Raw genomic sequence first — 22,037 nt, 5'->3', positions numbered from 1 at the left:
AATGATACAACTTATCGTCATGGGAATTGGTATACTGTCTCCCTCCACCGTCTACATCATACCACTGACGAACTGCCCTGAACATTAATTCCATTGTGACGTCAACATGATTTTGTTAAGGGATATTGATTTGCGTTAACATGATAGGTAATTATGTACAGGTGTTTTAACCACCAAAGATGAGCGCGAACAAATATGCCTACTGAAGTAAGACAAGGCTAAGATCAATCACGTAAGACAGGTACAATTAATTTCCGTCCATTTTCCGCTGTGGCCCCTCTATATGGACCCGGAACATGTTTTATTAATCATTCAATGGGTAGTTCTCCCAGGAAATATTGGACTTCAAAGGAACTATACATATTCGTCATAGATATTTTGATACCTGGAAGATGTGACGAATCTTCTGATAAAAAATGCATTATTCTGCGTATATATATATAAGGGGCACGTGTTCTTAAAAGTAATGGAATGCAGCTTTATGATTCAACGAGCGATCATCCTTCGGACTATTGGATCGTATAAGATGAAAGACAACCTTTCTGTCTTTAGAACGACATCGAGTATTTAATATGCATAACGGTTTTACAGGTATCTAAACTATTTAATTTGATTATTGGGAACGTTTGTACCAACACAACGGTCTTTTGCCGAAACTTTCGAAAACAAATTGCTGTTCGTTTTTCCTCAAGAGGAAGTAGTGGATGAATAGGATGGATACTAAAGAAAACGTCACCATTAATATGAGTGGAACGAGATTTGAAGTATCCGAGGAGACATGGCTAACCATCAAAAGTAACCTATACGATACTCATGGACCAGAGAAAACATCCAAATTGTTTGCAAAGGTATCTAACGAATACTTCTTTGAAAGACATCCGATATGCTTTTCGGTGGTGTTAGGCTACTTTCAGAATAGAGAACTCCATATGCCCGGATCCATATGCCCAATGGAGTTCAAAGAAGAATTGAGTTTTTGGGGAATAAATGCTAAGAAGATGTCGAAATGCTGCTTTCAGTCGATTTATTGGATTCTTTGATGATCAGAAGATGCTGAATATGCTGGACACTGATGAATCTAACCGGACACACGACAAGATCTACTTGGATCGTCGACGACGAGGAAATGACTTGGGAGCAGTACAAGCAGCAGTGTGGAGTGTTCTTGAGGAACCTTCGTCAGGGCAGTTGGCAAAGGTACATAGCTTGTGTACACGTTAATGTATTATATATAAACGAATATAACAAATTTATATATTTTTTTCAGAACCACGGCTGCTAAAAGGTAATTTACTTCTCTGTGAATAATTAAGAACATTCCTTTCTTTGAATTTACACAGACACACTACTGAAACGCTCATATTCCTCATAAAACAATGTAACTTATAGATACTGTAAACTAGCCATGTGGACGTTAATATTAGCCTGATGCTATTTCGAGTAAATAAAACTTTCAATTATTTAAATAAATCTAACAAAGTATAGTATGATTGTTAAATTTAACGAGATTATTATCTATATTTCGTGCAACCGCGACGTGTTAACATTGTACAGTAATATGTAATGTTTAAAGATGACTGGGTCTATAATGTGTAATAGATGATTGGGTCTATAATGTGTAATAGATGACTGGGTCTATAATGTGTAATAGATGACTGGGTCTATAATGTGTAATAGATGACTGGGTCTATAATGTGTAATAGATGACTGGGTCTATAATGTGTAATAGATGACTAGGTATATAATGTGTAATAGATGACTAGGTATATTATGTGTAATAGATGACTAGGTATATAATGTGTAATAGATGACTAGGTATATAATGTGTAATAGATGACTAGGTATATAATGTGTAATAGATGACTAGGTATATAATGTGTAATAGAGTATTGGGTCTAAAATGTGTAATAGATGATTGGGTCTATACTGTGTAATAGATGATTGGGTCTATACTGTGTAATAGATGATTGGGTCTATACTGTGTAATAGATGATTGGGTCTATACTGTGTAATAGATGATTGGGTCTATACTGTGTAATAGATGATTGGGTCTATAATGTGTAATAGATGATTGGGTCTATACTGTGTAATAGATGATTGGGTCTATACTGTGTAATAGATGATTGGGTCTATACTGTGTAATAGATGATTGGGTCTATACTGTGTAATAGATGATTGGGTCTATACTGTGTAATAGATGATTGGGTCTATACTGTGTAATAGATGATTGGGTCTATAATGTGTAATAGATGATTGGGTCTATAATATGTAATAGATGACTGGGTCTATAATATGTAATAGATGATTGGGTCTATAATATGTAATAGATGACTGGGTCTATACTGTGTAATAGATGATTGGGTCTATACTGTGTAATAGATAATTGGGTCTATACTGTGTAATAGATGATTGGGTCTATACTGTGTAATAGATGATTGGGTCTATAACGTGTAATAGATGATTGGGTCTATACTGTGTAATAGATGATTGGGTCTATACTGTGTAATAGATGATTGGGTCTATACTGTGTAATATATGATTGGGTCTATACTGTGTAATAGATGATTGGGTCTATAACGTGTAATAGATGATTGGGTCTATACTGTGTAATAGATGATTGGGTCTATAATGTGTGATTAATGATTTGGTATATAATGGTTAACAGATGATTGGGTCTATAATGTGTAATATATCATTGACTCAATAAATTATTAATTAATTGATTAATTAATTAATTCATTTTTTTTTATATTTGATTTCGAAAAACTCAAAAACGTTAACATGAGTATATTCCCGAGCGTGGAAATGTCTTAATGAGAAATGTACACAGTTTCCGTCTATTGTCATACTGTTACGCTCATGTAGGTGTACCTTAAAGTACAACACTAGCATCGTTACATGTATGTAATAACGTGTCATTGGTGTTTATACATTATTCATATGTATTGTATAGATGGACAACCCGATCGATATGCATTTAATGGAAGACCTTTCAAATACTTATTAAAAATTCACGTATTATTGTCAAGTGTTGAATACTACAATAGTCGACTGTGCATGTAAATTAAGAAAGGTTATATGGTGACATATAAATATTGTTATGTCAAATCAATGCCAATGTTGAAATATTTGAAAATTAACTAAAATGATTCAGTAAACATATCTAGAGAGTTGTCAAAGGCAACACACAAAAAAAAACTTAATAAAAAAAAAAAAAAAAAACCAAAACAACACAATTCTCCTTTATCACTTAAACGGAGATAAGAACATGTCATTGTGACGTCATGACTACCGGCGACAGTTTCCGGCAAGAAATATAAATTGTGGAAATAAACACAAAAACATCTATTAAATTTCAACATTTCAACAAAATATATTCCATCGTGTGGATATTCACCTTTGATATCACAGAAGTTGTTGCAAGTTACATTCATCAATGGGGTAATGGTAAGACTGGTTACCGATGAGGTCAGACTAGTTGTTATTCAAGCATTGCGAGAGTTTCATAGCTGTGTTACCGTAAAATACTCGAACTTAGACGAACGACCTAAAATGACACAAAAACAAAACCCTATTTGAATGTCTGTATTATTTACAAATGTATAGTGATGTAAATATACGAGGATATCGGTGTCATTTCCAGTAGGTAAACATTTAATCCCCTACGTCGGGAGGGGGCCTATAGGTGATAGCGAGGCTGACTACCATATCCAGAGTTTGAATATTGAATATCGTAACGTCAGAAAATACATTTGATATAGTGACATAGGGCAAACCGACGTCATTTGGTTCTTTATATCATTACACCAATGGGAATTATATGATAATTATGATCTGATAGCTTTTTATTTTGTGTTGTAAGGACAATGCAGAGCAAATAAAAATGTATAATGATTTACTGGAGAATATATCTTGACACGCAGAAGAAATCCCACTTCAATTTTTGGCTTTAGTGTAACATTAAATACGTCAATTTAAGCAACATTGCCAAATCTATTATATTATCGATTCACTTAGTCAAGTTCTATCTATAATTACATTGACAAGAGGGCGCCAGTCTGCAGCGAGGGTCATTGACAATTTCCTTCCGTTAGAATTTGTTGCCGCTCAAAATCTCCGAATCATCAAATTTACAAAACGGAATTATTCGTGCCATTGGAATATACTGCCACTGTTTCGTGAGCGTTTTGTGTAGGACAGGTGTAGTTTCTGGCGGATTAGGGCGCGTTCGAATGCTGCGTGAAACTCGGTGAAGTATTATATATGTGACGTTGAAATGTTTAAAATACCATATAAACCTCCTGCATATACTGGATTGGTTTGTTTTATTATTATTTAACTTCCTATCGACAGCTAAGGTTGAATATACCCTTACGCTGCGTTCGAATACTGAGTAGAACAGATATAGTCTCTAGTGGGTTAGGGCGCGTTTGGATGAATCGAGCCAAGACGTGTAGGATGCATGTTAACAAGTGGACCATGTTTTTCCAAATATAATCATTTGCACATCACGCCACATGGCACAAGATATTTCATTGAAATAGCGTTCTCCACGATGTTGAAAACACACTGTCACCCATCTGAGAGGTAAAATGAGAATCGTGATCTGTGAGTTGGGTCAAATCGATGCCGATTGGCGGGCATTCTCAACGCAACGCGACGCGGTGTTACGTTGTATGGAAGAGTAACGGAATAACCCTAACATAGCATCTCAACTCAAATTGTGTCCCTAGTGTAATTTTTTTTCATCGTTGAACCGTAGAAAACCTCGATAGCCATGTTGTGTCCATCGTCAGTTACATGTAGTTATTTACATAATCACAAAATAACCAGGCATGGGATACGTGAAATGTGGTCACGTGAATTGTGAACGTGCTAATCACGGTAATGAATTCTCGACGAAAACGTGCTAGTTCACTAAGTTTATATGACGACAAACTATACAACACGGCTAAGCAATACTTTACCAATAGTATGCACTTCTTTTCCGTATCAGTTTATTACCCAACCAGTGGTTTGGAGTGAACTTTACTGGCTTATGTCATCATGTACACTCATTGGTATTATATTCTTAACTATAATGCGGACAAAAGATTCCTTCCATAACAGAAATTACTAGATGATATTCAAAATTACAGAGAACAGTTGGCATGTCCATTGCCCCCTCAAAACACAAAAGATGAATTATTTCATCATTAACTGTTTTACCAAAGATTTTGGCTACCAGTTGATCTATTTTTATCGATCATACCACCAGGTGACGTCATGTTTAGACGCCCAAAGCTAACTTTTTGCGAGATAACGAGTCATTTATTAAAAAATCAAATATGCAACTTAACTGTCGCATACTGTTACAATATCTATCGTTGTACATTGATTCATATGTACTAATTAACGTTAACCATGGGACTGTGACGACTGCAGTCAGCGAATACATTGTACTTATTGATTTTACCTTAAAATACTGAAAACCGACTAATCTTCGCGAGCTATATTTCGCGATATTAGCACGTCATGATAACCCCGAAAGCGAATTGCTGCAAGGACACTAACTGTGTTATTCACGAAAAAATGAGATAATTGTCATTTTCCGAAAATACATCATTATGTAAATCTAATTGATGAGAGTACAATAAAAATTAATAACGTGTAAAAATTCAACATTTGTAATGATTATGTCCCGCCTTGGGAGTTGATTAACATATTGTGGTAGAACATACACGTAATGGTGACAGCTTCCAACAGAATATATATTGTCATACATGTATCTTACAACAAGCCGTTTCCATGAAATGCGTGAAGGATTTTGTTTTTTAAGCAAAGTTATTTTTACTTTGCAACAAACAATACCTTTTAACAGATCCTCGTTATGAAGATAACTATATAACAACAATGATATTTGATATAAATATGACAACACGAGGCATTCTTCTAATGATGAATATTTCTGGGAATATAAGATAGTCACTTTCGAGAATGCATCCTTGATCCTGTGATAATCTGACATTGTTAATTACTGAGAAGGGCGTAATATTCACGAGGGGTTAAATTTCGCTTTATTTAGGGTCATTAGATATAGCTAAAAAATATTATTGAACAAATATTTATTTACTGCAGAATGTTGAAAAAACCTTCAATTCCGAATTGAACAAACCCGCTATATTAGCCCGATGAAATCTAACAATTATACAATTACATGTACTGTCAATCACTCATATTTCACGTGGGGTTTATATTTGCGTAAATACGCGAAGTGAGTCAATTGCGAATTCAAATTCTTCGCGGTTAGTTGTACGAAAACATCTGTTTCCGATATAGGAGCAGAGTAAATGAATCTAACAGTTCATCATTCGCATCATTTCTAGTTTCAAGTTTTCAAGATATTTTTATTCACCAAATGCAATATAGCATATAGATTATACAAATACATAATACAAGAATCATACAGAACATGCTTCTCAAGATGGCAGAGGATAATTCCTTATAATACTAAATACAATCAAATTAAATGAATGTTCTATATACAGTCACTTACTACAGATTCACAAGATGTTTTCTTTTCTCTGTTGCTTGCATCACAAATTTGCCACATTTACTTAAAGTTTTAACATATTTGCATAAATAGTTCTATAGATCAGTTTCGCTGCGAAATGAAGTATCTGCGAAATCTTAATGATTCCCAGTACTTGGGCGTATCAACAAAAGGCTGATATACAAACCATTTACTATAGGATATATATTATTCATTCGGTGTCAGGTATATAAACGCTGTTCCTACCTGAACTGTTCATTCCAGAAGGGGGTGTTTTGCTGATGTCTTGTAAAGCAAAAGAAGGGAATATAGAGTTTTAGCTGGAACCTTTGTGAGGTGTACATATCTTTATAGCCATCATTTTCAAATAATATTTATTTTTTGTGTTGACATTTGATGGATTTTATTATCTTGATCAATTAATCCAGTGTAGTATAACTGTTTGTGAGGCTGTGCTCAAAGGTAGTATTACAAAGCAGAGCAAGCTGATAATTCCGTAGTTATCATCTGGAACGGAAATTGATTACAATCAGACTCGACTATTTAACATTCACGAAGGTCATATTTATCCCAGGGAAGATTATGGAGGATCAAGAGTTTATCATTGTAAATATCAGCGGTACGAAAATTCGAGGTCTCGAGGGACACTTGGACATGTATCGAAAATAACTTACAAGAAAAACATGGTGTGAAGGACACCTCTCAACTCTACAAGACGACTAAAGCAGGTGACCTTTTCTTTGAAAGACATCCAAGCTGCTTTCCAGTGGTTTTGGGGTACTTTCAAAACCGAGGATTACATATGCCGTCCTCTCTTTGTCCATCAGAGTTCAATGACGAGATGGAGTTTTGGGGTATCAGATCGGATAAAATCGCTAAGTGTTGCTACAGTCGATATGTAGCATTCTTTGACGATCAAAACGTTTTGAAAATACTAGACCAAGACCAAATGGCAAGGAAAGAGGAAAGAAAGGAAATTGAAAGGAGACAGCGAGGAGCAGGATGGCGTGCTCTAGAGGCAAATGTTTGGAGTGTATTAGAGGAGCCATCTTCAAGTACTTTAGCAAAGGTATTTTATAAATTCATAGTAGATAATACCATTGACGAGTCTATGAAGGTCAAACCAGCTTTATTATTCGGTACACACTATAACTGAAACTAAACCATATTTAAAGATCGTATTCACTCGAATGTTTTGCCCAGCCTTGTTAGATTGCAGTGAGCCCAGCTGGTGAATTATGGTCCTAAGGTTTATCCTGTATGGCACTAGTGGTAGTGGCACAAAATATAAAGGTACCCAGGATATAAATAGTGTGATTGTAACGTAATTCAATGTCTAAAATTTACCGCATTTATTGAGTTAACAGAAAACTGTCCTTCATCTTTTTTGTTTTTATATATCATAATTATGCACTATGTGTTGGTGATCCAAAGATAAAGATTTGAATTTCCTGTCGTAGTTGTACTCGATGAATACTTTGTAATATGTGTAAAATTCGCATCCATGTATGTAAATACATTGCGATCCAGGTACACAATGATCATATAAGAATATCGGGCCGACTATCACTACGCCATTGAAACGTTCTTTTATAAGATCAGCTGCTTGTATTTCTGGCTAGGCGATTGATTGCCGTAGATCGTGATCATGAGTTCGAGGCCCAGTCAGGGCACGAGTCATAAAGTTGTCTTCTTTTGTCAATTGTGTTACTATGCTATATATCTATATATTAAGACACTGTTTGTGCTATTTGACCCCTATCATTGATATCCCAGCATGTTGACACTGGCATCACTGAGGAGTCATAAAATGACAAATTATTAATTTTGGATCTACTGTATCCCAATCTGTAATGTAATATCTTTTTAGTCTTCTGTACAGGCATGATATGATATAGTTTAATCCGTGTATACCATATCTATTATATACTATTAAAATATCGAAAATACTTATAAATATTATTGAATACAATGTACATCAAACATATAATACATATATACACATATATATGGTGGCTATATCCGGATTTTTTTTTTAAATATGAAAACTACTTATTGCATTGTGTAAAATATCATTCACATCATAACCATATCAAAATCATTATCTCTTTTTAACAGCCCGGGAGAAAGGACACAACATAAATAAAACTGTTAATTATGAACTTAGTAGCGCTGGAATACATTTCATGCTATAAAATTCGTCCCTCGCGCTTCAACTTAGTTCCCACTTGCTTAAAAAAACTGCTGGGCCGGCTCAGTGTATACACGCGTGTTACGAGGGCTGATTGATAAGTTGTGAGCCTCATATTGAAGGATTTGAATTTTGCCGGACATATTGTATTATTTTTCAACATAATCCCATTCAGTATCTATGCACTTTTGCCAGCGGTGTTTAAGAACCTCAATGTCCACTTTTATATAACTCTTTTGAACTTGTGAACAGGAGCAGCACACCTTTCGTGAGCTTTCCGCGGCGCTTAAGTTTAATATTTTCCCGTAATGTCTCAGAAGCAAAGAATAGTATGCACCATTGATTGTGTGTCCCTTTGGGAGATAATTTATCAGCAGAATATCATTTGCATCCCAGAAAACCGAGGCCATAACCTTCCCAGCTGATGGAACAGTCTTTGCCTTCTTTGGCGGGGGAGAGCCAGGGTGCTCCGGTGTTTGGCCTCTGAGGTAAAATGATGGACCCATGTTTCATCCATAGTGACAAATCTCTGAAGAAAGCTGGCAGTATCTTCCTCAAAATGGTTAAGATTATCACGCCATACTGGTGTACTTCTGATCAACTGTCAGAAATTTGGTACCCATCGGGCCGAAACCTTTCTCATTGCAAGATCCTCAGTCAGAATGAAATGTACTCTTTGCTTTGAAATGCCAAATATAGTGGACTATTATATATATCTTTCTATGACTCGTCTTTCAGTCATAACAATATCATGAACTTAATTGATAATTTCTGAGGTTGCAACATCGACAGGCCTTCCAGGACGGAGGTCATCCTCAAGGCTCTGTCGGTCGTGCTTGAATTCCGCCACCCACCTTTTCACTCTAGCATATGAAGTGGCATTTTCTCTAGTGTTGCTACCATATCATTATGGATATTCTCATATGTTAAACCTTTATTATGCAAATATTGGATCGCTGCTCTTTCAACAATTTCGTCTATTTTGCAAAAGCCCCTTGTCTGGTTTACTTTCGAGGACTACTTCGTCAATATAAACTTACCAGTCCTTGGGTACACGGCCCTATATTGTCAGAGAATAGTAGGACTTAAAAAGAACATCATTGAGTACCTCCTTCAATACAAGACTCACAACTTATCAATCAGCCCTCGTATGAGAGGAATCCAGAGAACCCTGAGAACTCCATGAGGCGAATCGGGAAATCGAACCCAACCTCCTAAATGTGAGAAAAGTGTGTTACCATAGTGTCACCCGATCACCAAAATGTACAACCTGTTATTAACCAATCCAAGGAAGGCAGACAGGAAATCATAACTAAGCAACATATATCTAGTAATGGTAAAGCAAGCATTTCAATACTTAATGTTTGAAGTCTGTGTTGAGATTAGGTATCAACTGATAGATTTCTACTGTTTCGCTATATACTCATAGAAACAGAGAAGTAGAGCGACACATCTCTATGGTTTCATTGTCCTCTCGAGAATTGTTTCTCTAATGAAGGCCATAAGTACATTTGTAAGTGCTATTGATGCGATTTTTTATATATTAAATTTGCAGAAATTTCTTCATCATTAATAATAATATTTTGTAATAGACTTTCTAAATTTTGAAAATTTTACCTGGTCATTGAAAACATGATTATTATTACATTCTGTTTGGTATTTGCCCTGTTCCGCAATATTGCTGTAAGATGAAAATAGAAATGTAAATGGTTACTCGATTGACTAGGAAAAAGGACCAATCACTATTAAGTTTAAACAATCAATTCAGGTAAATGGTAAAGGTACAGATATAGAACTAAGTACTGACGTACTCCGTATACATCATCCTTCTCATCAAACACATCAATATGTCATTTACCTAGACCAAACCATCAGCCTCACGTCTTGAGATGATCATTAACCTTACCTTGAGATGAGACTGTTTGAAGCGTTCTTTGTAGCATGTCTTTCTTGCCGTATGATATGCTCAGGTGATTAAAATTACAAAGCTTCCATTTAGTAGGTCGTTTTATGTTTCTCTCAGGAAAATATGTTTATGGTGATGAAACAGATCAGACTTTTTTTCTAATATTTACATTATATGAATACAGTATATGTTGATTAGAATTAAAAAAAAAGTTTTTCCTGTGCACAAAATTCATGTAGGGATACCATGTTTGTAGCGGATTTCACGAGCAATTGTCGACCTGTTTCATAATGAAACGGTGATTGGGTTTGATGTGATATGACTTTCAGCGTTCAAAATTAGCGATATAAAGAAAGCCTTTTAGTATCAGTTTGGTGTAGCAGAAGATAACTTAATTGTTAATTTCCTACACGTTGTTAAAGTAGAATTTATGGTTTTGGTTTAAGTAGGAGTTATAATTTGGTTTAAGTAGGAGTTATGGTTTGGTATAAATAGGAGTTGTGGCTTGGTTTAAGTAGGAGTTGTGGTTGGTTTAAGTAGGATTTATGGTTTGGTTTAAGTAGGAGTTATGGCTTGGTTTAAGTAGGAGTTATAGTTTGGTGTAAGTGGGAGTTATGGTTTGGTGTAAGTAGGAGTTATGATTTGGTTTAAGTAGGAGTTATGGTTTGGTTTAAGTAGGAGTTATGAATTGGTTTAAGTAGGAGTTATGATTTGGTATTAGTAGAAGTTATAGTGTGGTTTAAGTAGGAGGTATGGTTTGGTTTAAGTAGGAGTTATGATTTGGTTTAAGTAGGGGTTATGGTTTGGTTTAAGTAGGAGATATGGTTTGGTTTATATAATTAAGTAGGAGTTATGATTCGGTTTAAGTAGGGGTTATGGTTTGGTTTAAGTAGGAGTTATGATTTGGTTGAAGTAGGAGTTATGGCTTGGTTTAAGTAGGAGTTATGGCTTGGTATTAGTAGAAGTTATAGTGTGGTTTAAGTAGGAGGTATGGTTTGGTTATTTGCATAAATTAGCATTGAGACTACTGGTTATAGCATATAACACAAGGTGTCTGCAAACCTTATCTCAATGATTTTTTTGTACTTTGATGTACAATGTAGATACTTTTATCACATCAATGAGAAAACTATATTATGACGCATTTGAAGCTAAAATGTGGAGGACAAAATCAAACGGCAGCAACCATTTTGTTCCGCACGTTTCAATTCATGAAGTAACATCATTGTCCGTATTATGACGCCGATTTCTGACTCGCACAGCGAATACAAAAAGGTCCAGGATATCTGTTATGTATGGGAAATATTGTGTGTGCGAATTCACGTGATAAGAGGTCTATTATGTGATAAATAGATGTCTGCAAGTCTCTGTGTGTTCCTGTCACACATCAATTAATGTATACCGACTTATGAGAGATATATATCCATATTACATAAGGATGTTTTGGCTAAATCGTCAATGCATGACACAGCTTTTCAAACACTTAACTCCAGTCAAATCCTTTCATCAATGATATAATTGTTATGGCATGGCAACAAGGCTTTTAAAGATTTTAATCCGGTCATAAACTTGTCAGTGCCCCTATTGTATGAATTAATAGTAACTCTCCAAACCAAGCATCGTAGGGTCTGTTGTAAATCCCTTTGTCATGAGTACTTCATGTATATATATACGTATATATACTACAAAACAAATTCCTTTATGTTGCACATAAATACAATTATACTATCGTGTTTAAGCTGTAATTTCCCCAGTGTAGCACACATGTGAACTTTGCTATGTTTTATGCTAACAAAAAACGCAAGAACCAATATTGTCGAAAAATGAGCATTTATTAAATGCCATTAGGTAAATCAACAACAATATAAAAAAAAACTATTCGCATAAAAGGTTGGGTAACAATAATACTTAAAAAAAACGCCACAAGCATGCTTTAGAACACAATTCATAGGAGGTAAGATGGGGTGGAGGAGGGAAAGTTGAAAAAAAAATTCTCCGCCAGTGAACATAAACAAAGAAGTTACGTGATCCTAAACAGATAGTATAATCTAACAGCAACCATGTTGCATGTTTCTGTCGCATAGAACAACGGTCTTTGTGATTTAGGTACATATAGGTGGGTGAGAAACTTAGCAGAGTTAATAATCAATCAAATGTCGATTGGCGTAAAGTATGTTAATTAAGGAACAAAAGGATCCGGAATCTAACAAGCTTCCATGAGAAATATTGATTGACGACGTTAGTTTTTAAAAGAAAGAAGCCATGCTTTCTGAACTGTTAATAATTGCCTTTTAAATTACTAATCGAAAACTTCCACAGAAAAATGAAAACTTTTGGGTGGTATTGAACACTATCTGCAATACCGGTATGTGTATGCGTTAGTGATAAGACATTCTATAATGTGTTAAGACGTAAAGGCTAGTCTGAAAACCTATCAGAGGGATAATAATGTTTAAGCAAAAGAACAGTCAATAATACATCTTTCAGTGTCATGTTCAATACGTAGGTTCAGTAGTGTGGATTAAAGGAAAGCTTGGGTATCAACAGAATCAGAAAAGGACTACGATGCATGAATGCAGATGCATTTAAGTTCGTTGCGCACTTGAATTGTCCTGTAAAATCCAATACGATGTGGTATATTTATACAGCTAAGTTACATGACCTATGTGGTTCGATGCCCCCTTGATCCATATTGTTGTCCTCAAACTGCCATCTTTGATTTATTCATTTATATTTTTCGGGTATAGCATTTTTATTTTGTGACTGGATTATCTTTATTGGAAATAAAATAAAAAGTTTCTAAGAACTTGCTTTAAATGCCTTCAATTTTGTGTTATGATGGCTACAATTTTTTTTATATGATTCAGGTTCATAAAACAATTGAGATTTTTCTACGGATTAATAAATATCTCAATTTGAAAAAAATATTCTATTCCATTATTATCGATATAAAGCTGTTGCTTCTTAACCTCGCTTTAAATCAAGTGTGGAAGCTTGATTTAAATCAAAATTACGGAAACATGGTCTAATTTCCCGTGTACTTTCGGAAACATGGTCTAATTCACCGTGTACTTCCTGAAACATGGTCTAATTCAACGTGTACGTCCGGAAGCATGATCTAATTCATCGTGTACTTCCGGAAACATGATCTAATTCATCGTGTACTTCCGGAAACATGGTCTAATTCACCGTGTACTTCCGGAAGCATGATCTAATTCATCGTGAACTTCCGGAAACATGATCTAATTCATCGTGTACTTCCGGAAACATGATCTAATTCATCGTGTAATTCCGGAAACATGATCTAATTCATCGTGTACTTCCGGAAACATGGTCTTATTCACTTTATGCTCTTTTCAAGGTCCAAATGAAAATCAATAGTTTGATTGCAGATGGAACTAGGATATTCAGCCTGTCGACCTTCCGCTGATATGATATTCTGATGGCACTATCCCACATATACTAATTCCCCCCAAGTAGCAATTACTACGAAGTGATGTCATTTGAAGTTTAACACTGATTAAAGGGATCCGAAGTACAAAGGGAGATACCCATTTAGTTTGTGATCTCTGAGGCAATCAATGTTTTCTGCATCTCATGTAAGATAATTACGAGCATGTCTCATGCATGCCGTTATTCCGTACATCAATGTTTAACCGACTGTAATTAAAAACGATCACATGAAAAACAACTTCATTAATCCGATAGTCCTTGGCATCTTGGAGAAACACTTACTTTTTGTTATGGTTGTAAAACAAAAGACAATCTTGATGATTTTGTTTGGGTTGGTATTGTTTTGAAGTTACAAGATTATTCAAAAGTGTGTCTGAATGATGCAATTATAGTGCAATTAGACTTACATGGACACTTATACAATAAACATGGCAGATGACACCCATTTACTTATGTAATCCATTACTTACGGCTAGCTTAGGGCTTACTGTCAAGCAGAGAACAGCATGGACGAATCTTTAGACTTTGGTTTATCTCGGACATCACACAAACGCTCAACTAGAAGTTATTAGGGAGGCAATTTTAAAGGCGAACATACGCCGAAAAGGGTCTGGAATGAAAAGACAAAGATAAGATTCAACATTGAGTTGATTCTTTCATATCATCCAACTGGCGAACTACCTGCATCTCAATATGCAATGGTGGTCCAAATGTTATTATCAAAAGTAGGACGCTTAATGGGAGGTTCTTTAATCTATTTCTATATGAACTTAAACTTTACATCTTATCGCTCAACGAGAAAGTGATTTATGATTTTCATTGGTGGTTTATGATTGAGGACGTAATTATATGACGTCATTCTTTGTTGTTTGATTTGATGCGATATGGATATATTTTAAATTGAGTTTTTTTTCCCTTTCAGATCTACTTCTACGTCAGTACAGTGTTTGTCGTCGTCTCCATATCGGCCCTTGTATCAGGAACACATAAAACATTCAAACGACCTCTGAACCTTCAGGAATGGCATGAATTTTTCGGTGATGAATTTGACCTGTATAAGGCTCATTTTGATGGAAGCGACCTTTCCAACACGACAGTTCCTCCGCTTCCAAAGACAGCTACACACCTTGATTTTCTCGTGTATTTAGAATATGTGACAGTCACATTTTTCACGATTGAACTCATCATGAGGATAATATTTTGCCCTTTCAAAAGAAAGTTCTTCCTTTCCTTTCTCAACCTGGTTGACATATTCGCCCTGTTGGTGATGTATTCCAAATACGTTGTCAATGCGATCAGCCCAAAGGAAAAATACCAGGCATCTGTGTTCGACATTGTTCACTGCTTACAAATTGTTCGAGTCTTTCGTCTCTTCAGACTCGTCAAGAATTACATCGGTTTCCGGGTTCTGTTATACTCAGTGAAAGCCAGTGCAAAGGAAGTGATGCTGATGTCCATGTTTCTCGTCGTCGCTATGTTAATGTTTGGTGCATTTGCCTTTTTCTCTGGCGACACTGTGTTTGAGAGCATTCCTGATGCTTTCTGGTGGGCTGTTGTTACCATGACTACAGTCGGATATGGAGATGTCTATCCTACCATTGGACTGTCCAAGCTTGTCGGAGCTGTCTGCGCTGTCACAGGTGTGTGTCTCCTGGCTGTCATCATCCCAATATTTGTAAATAACTTTCTCCTGTTCTATGCCTACTCAAAAGTTTGGGGATCTTCCATTGGTGAAGAGGAAAAGAGGAAAACAAGCGTTTCTCCCATCGCTGTTAATCTTGAATCGTCGTCGGCGTTGCCTGAAAAAGATGATAACAATTAACACGTGACTTATCAATGTCACTATGGAAACATTTCCTTCCTTTTTCTTAAATACACCTTTTTACTAACAGTATTGTTGTTGACGAGTTAAGTTCACATGAGCACATCTTTATGACATATTTCCTTAAACTTTTTTTCCAGTAACATTTGATATGTGTATTTGGAATTCTTTGAATTCGACATGGGATGTTCTGAATACCAAATAATGGATATCATTGTTTTTCATTATCAACAATATCTTTATATGCTATAAGATAGACAAATTGATATGTTTTTGAAAGCCACGGAAAGGGCTTATCCTATATAAACATACGGTTATAGGGACCAAGCAACCAATTGTTTTTCCATCGACTTTAGTGTTAACGTTTTGGAATATATCATTAAAATTATTGAATTCAATATGGCAATAATGGTTTATAACAAAAGTTTAGGGTCTCATTAAACACGAAATAAAAAAAAAAAAAAAAAAAAAAGCTGGGTTCTTCAGCTCCAATTTTTCCACGGTAGCCATTTAGAAAATGGGTGAATTTCGGAGTGAAATTCTCAAATATTTGAAATGTTTACCTGTTAATTATTATGACCTGAACCTTTGGGAAAAAAATCAATCGGACTTATATATTATCAACATTTCTTATGGATAGTTACCTATCAGGCTACCTATCTATTTTCTCACTTCATAACATACTGGTCAATCAGTGGATGTCAGACATTTTATCCCTGGATCAACTTTCTATACACAGGGGATGTTTCAAAAGTTTTCAATTTTTCAATTGGTTGGTTGTTCCCTTATACAATATATATCACATATATGTTGGCTGTAGAAGGCCTCTTCCTATAGAAATACAGGCGATGTCTGAAGGTTTGCTTGAAGGTCTCTTATCCTTCGGGAAAACCTATTAATGATTTTAGTTTATAGAACAAAGACAAAGATGTTTCAAGATATGCTTAAAACTGATTATAGAAATATAGAAAACTTATATTTGACGTCTTTAGCCCCCCCTCCCCCCCCCTCCCCCCCCCCCCCCCCCCAAAAAAAAATAAATAAATATGCAACATCTGAATTCTAAAATCGCAAACGTTAATAATTAAAATGTCTCGTGTAACCAAAAATTAACCCTTTTATAAATATTCCAAACGAAAGCATGTCAATGTTAGTGCTATCAACATAATATCTCACGTTTTCTTTTGATTTCGTTTATCCAATTTATAAATAATGTTCGCTGTCCAATTCAATTAATTCGATATGTTTTAAATGTCAGATATTGCTGTTCGTATTCATGTGTAAATGAACCATGGGATGAGAGTAAATTAAGGCATTTCAACAATGGGAAAGAAAATAATCTAGTGCCACATGAAGTATGGCCGGGTGAAATTCTCGAAGTTGTCTTTTACATATTGATTATATTTTATATGCATACCGTTATTCCCTTCGTGAACCCGCGTAATATACGATATTTGACAGTTATATATGCCTTTTAAGGGCTACCCGTCGGAGCCGGTAACACGAAAGAAATTACGGAAATAAAAAAAATCTCGTGTAATCCAATATAACAAGGTTAATACGATATCTGCATTTTGACACATGAATTGAAAGTACAACTGTAGTATGACATCTTAACTAAAGGTAGTATGATATCTTAACTAAAGGTAGTATGATATCTTAACTAAATGTAGTATATCTTAACTAAAGGTAGTATAATATCTTAACTAAAGGTAGTATATCTTAACAAAATGTAGTATATCTTAACAAAATGTAGTATATCTTAACTAAAGGTAGTATGATATCTTAACTAAAGGTAGTATGATATCTTAACTAAAGGTAGTATATCTTAACTAAAGGTAGTATATCTTAACTAAAGGTAGTATATCTTAACTAAAGGTAGTATGATATCTTAACTAAAGGTAGTATGATATCTTAACTAAAGGTAATATGATATATTAACTAAAGCGGATCCATATATCTTTATCTCTATTTCATTTGATATAGAAAGGCGTTAGAAATTGTCATTTGACAAAAGCTTGCACGTAAATAATTTCACTTTAACATAATTTTAAACAACTGTTATATTTTTATGCATAATGATATGTATTTAACACTTTTTGTACATTGTGATATTGCAACAGATATTGCTTGTAATTCACACATCTCACACGAGGTCGTTTCACCGATTGTTCCCTGTTGAGCAAATATGGCAGCAATATGTTGTCGCAATTTTGATATTCAATTGAATAAATTGACTTTTTAAGAAAGGTTTTATTTTAATAAAGAAGGCATTAGGAACATAAACACTTACAAAACACTTAATTGGGATCAAAATGATTTAAGTGTTTAAGGGTGTAACGTAACGCCTTGTTTAATGTTACGTCTGACCAAAATGGTAATAGGTATAACGCATTGGCGATTCAAATGTAAGTTTTGACTGAAAGTTGTCAGTTATTAAAACAATATGTTAAATATTACTCCAGACTAAATATAAATGGGATTGAAACGCAATACTATGTTAGATGTAACCTATGATTGAGGCCATTTAGTGGTGAAGCGCATTATAATATTAAATGTTACTTCAGCCCGGCAGTCTGTAAGGCAGAAGCGCATCATCTTATGAACGTTACTTCGGTCTGGAAGTCTGTAGTGGTGAAGCGAATTATCATGGAGAATGTTACGTCGGCCTGAAAGTCTGTAAGGCTGAAGCGCATCATTTTCATAGTTATGTCGGATCGAAAGTCTGTAGTGGTGAAACGCATTATCATGTCGAATGCTACTTTGGCCAGAAAGAACTGCATTATCTTTTCGAATATTACTTCGGCCTGAACATAGGTCGTGGTGAAGCACATTATCATATGGTAATGTTATTTCGGCCTGAAAGTCTGTCGTCGCGAGGTGCATTATATTGTTGAATGTTATTTGGGCCGGAAAGTCTGTCGTCGCGAGGTGTATTATATTGTTGTAATGTTATTTGGGTCGGAAAGTCTGTCGTCGCGAGGTGGATTATATTGTTGAATGTTATTTCGGCCGGAAAGTCTGTCGTCCCGAGGTGTATTATATTGTTGAATGTTATTTGGGCCGTAAAGTCTGTCGTCGCGAGGTGTATTATATTGTTGAATGTTATTTCGGTTGGAAAGTCTGTCGTCGCGAGGCGCATTATATTGTAGAATGTTATTTCGGTCGGAAAGTCTGTCGTCGCGAGGTGCATTATATTGTAGAATGTTATTTCGGCCGGAAAGTCTGTCGTTGCGAGGTGTATTATATTGTTGTAATGTTATTTCGGCCGGAAAGTCTGTCGTCGCGAGGTGTATTATATTGTTGAATGTTATTTGGGCTGGAAAGTCTGTCGTTGCGAGGTGTATTATATTGTTGTAATGTTATTTCGGCCGGAAAGTCTGTCGTCGCGAGGTGTATTATATTGTTGAATGTTTTTTGGGCCGGAAAGTCTGTCGTTGCGAGGTGTATTATATTGTTGAATGTTATTTCGGCCGGAAAGTCTGTCGTCGCGAGGCGCATTATATTGTTAAATGTTATTTCGGTTGGAAAGTCTGTCGTCGCGAGGCGCATTATATTGTAGAATGTTATTTGGGTCGGAAAGTCTGTCGTCGCGAGGCGCATTATACTGTAGAATGTTATTTCGGTTGGAAAGTCTGTCGTCGCGAGGCGCATTATATTGTTGAATGTTATTTGGGCCGGAAAGTCTGTCGTCGCGAGGTGTATTATATTATTGAATGTTATTTCGGCCGGAAAGTCTGTCGTCGCGAGGTGCATTATATTGTTGAATGTTATTTCGGCCGGAAAGTCTGTCGTCGCGAGGCGCATTATATTGTTAAATGTTATTTCGGTCGGAAAGTCTGTCGTCGCGAGGTGTATTATATTGTTGAATGTTATTTCGGCCGGAAAGTCTGTCGTCGCGAGGTGCATTATATTGTTGAATGTTATTTGGGTTGGAAAGTCTGTCGTCGCGGGGCGCATTATATTGTTGAATGTTATTTGGGCCGGAAAGTCTGTCGTCGCGAGGTGTATTATATTGTTGTAATGTTATTTCGGCCGGAAAGTCTGTCGTCGCGAGGCGCATTATATTGTAGAATGTTATTTCGGTCGGAAAGTCTGTCGTCGCGAGGTGCATTATATTGTAATGTTATTTTGGCCGGAAAGTCTGTCGTCGCGAGGTGCATTATATTGTTGAATGTTATTTGGGTCGGAAAGTCTGTCGTGGTGGGACACAATAGTTTTTGAATGATACAAAATGTAGTGACACAGGTGGTTTTAACCATACATATTTATTAGTACCTGTTCATGTCATATAGGTCAAAACAAAAATCAGGACTATAACTAAGTACATTTCGATGTTTTGTTTTCGGTTTCGATTTTAAGCAATAGTTTGTAATCTTTTCATAGCTACGAATTTAGCCATTCACAAGTTATAACACGTAGATAGTATATATTGACTCGATCTAGGTAATGTCTCTTACTTAACTTTACATCCAGTTAGTCACCCGATGGTAATCTATTGACTTCACATCAGCCAGCAGACTATCAGGAAATATCTGCGGAACCTAGTACGTCAATTTACCAGCAATCCACCAGTAAATGGACTTTGGGGACGCACTTGCGACGGAATGAACACAATAAGCTATTTATATAGGATACATAAAACCATGTGTACGTCAGCAGAAATTATGACGGCGAAACTCGCGAGAGGAAGTAATAAAGGACATACGCTTAAAACACGCATTATAGGCTTTATGAAGTGTGCAGTTAAATGTTTATGAATGTATAAAAGCAAAACCTTTAGTAACAACGTCATGTATCAAGCGTGGAAATAATGCATAACAAATCCAATTTTGATATAAGAAAATAGATGTTTTTGCAGGGAATTTTACTTCTTTGAGGTCATTAAATAACGCGCAAAAATAATTATCAAGCGAATTTTTATATATGCACAAAAAACAGATGGGTTCACTACAGAAAGTATACAAGTAGATATACGTGGTTCCGCGAAATTTAATACCTGCGAACTAGGTCCGATGGACAACCGCGAAATATTAGTCCCGTGAAACTTAACAAATATACAGTAATATATAGATACTTTGATATTTATAGACTGTATTAAAGTGATTGAATGTAAGTCCATGTTTGACATGTTTACTAAAACCCTTGTAATACCATTTCCAAGGATATGTACATTTCAAGGCCATGGTTTGTACTCGATGCATCATGAACAATAAATATCATGGCCATATCTTCGATGCACCATAAACTCTTTTGATGAGTGAAGCGTTATATATATTGTATTTTAAACATTTACTTGGCCCCTTTCATACAGACACATTATCATGATGATGTGTACTTTTAGTGCTGATTGATCGCACTAATGACATGTGTGTCTAAATACATAGCAATTGTCAGAGTTCCTGTGTACTAGTAGCTAACAGTGTATCCTTCTATTAACCGTGTACATTAAAGAAAACAAAACGCCAGTGGTGTCGGGTGTCTTTAACCACCCCCAGTGTACTGTAAACGTGGAAATTTACACGAGGGGGGAACTTACTCCAATTACGCGGAGTCCTTTTGATCGCGAAAATTTCCTCCTTGCGTATTATTTAGATATTAATTGGCGTAATCTCGAACTACAAATGGGTTAATCGAACGCGAAAGTTAACCCCACGCGTATAGTTTGCACATCGAAATCGCGAAATTAATCTCCCGCGAAAATAATCACGTTTACAGTATATTATGTAAGCCTTATAATTTATTGAGACCAAATCCATTCTTAAAAGGAGACTTTCAATACCTGTTACATTATGATATTCTATAACGCAAGTAATTGTATAAATATCCAGAGCAGAAATGTGTCCATCGATTTTAATTTCATGATTAAACAGGATGCCCCATGGGCCTGTATCGCTCACTTGGTTCTACAGTAACAAGTCCCTGGGTCTCTTAGTTATCGAGAAAAAGTCGTTTGAAGATTTAAGCCTATTTTACCCCTGTGACCTTGAATGTCAGTCAAGGTCATTCATCTGAACAAACTTGTTAGCCCTTTACCCCAGCATGCTACAGGTCCAACATCAAGTCCCTGGGCCTCCTGGTTATTGAGAAGATGTCATTTAAATGTTTTAGCCTATTTGACCCCTGTGATCCT

The 22,037-nt window shown here is 35.7% G+C and overlaps 1 protein-coding gene across 1 annotated transcript; it reads left to right on the top strand.

The window, feature by feature from the left end:
• The first annotated feature begins 713 nt into the window (after positions 1 to 713).
• LOC117314586 (potassium voltage-gated channel protein egl-36-like) lies at positions 714 to 16,261 on the top strand. Its single transcript, XM_033868652.1, has 4 exons — positions 714 to 848; positions 1,048 to 1,197; positions 7,227 to 7,601; positions 15,005 to 16,261. The coding sequence occupies exons 1-4, from the start codon at positions 714 to 716 to the stop codon at positions 15,902 to 15,904; spliced, it is 1,560 nt and encodes a 519-aa protein (XP_033724543.1). The 3' UTR covers positions 15,905 to 16,261.
• Positions 16,262 to 22,037: the final 5,776 nt, after the last annotated feature.

Source organism: Pecten maximus, chromosome 16, assembly GCF_902652985.1.
Source record: "Pecten maximus chromosome 16, xPecMax1.1, whole genome shotgun sequence".
NCBI lineage: Eukaryota > Metazoa > Mollusca > Bivalvia > Pectinida > Pectinidae > Pecten > Pecten maximus.
The sequence above is the reverse complement of the archived record's forward strand: the minus strand, read 5'-3'. Positions and strand labels throughout refer to the sequence as shown.

What these genes read in the sequence shown, in the direction of transcription:
- LOC117314586 (XM_033868652.1), top strand. Translation starts at nt 714, where the DNA reads ATGGATACTAAAGAAAACGTCACCATTAATATGAGTGGAACGAGATTT. An exon ending in CGTCAGGGCAGTTGGCAAAG is followed by an intron (nt 1,198 to 7,226) that starts GTACATAGCTTG and finishes CATGGTGTGAAG; the next exon opens with GACACCTCTCAACTCTACAA. An exon ending in CTTCAAGTACTTTAGCAAAG is followed by an intron (nt 7,602 to 15,004) that starts GTATTTTATAAA and finishes TTTCCCTTTCAG; the next exon opens with ATCTACTTCTACGTCAGTAC.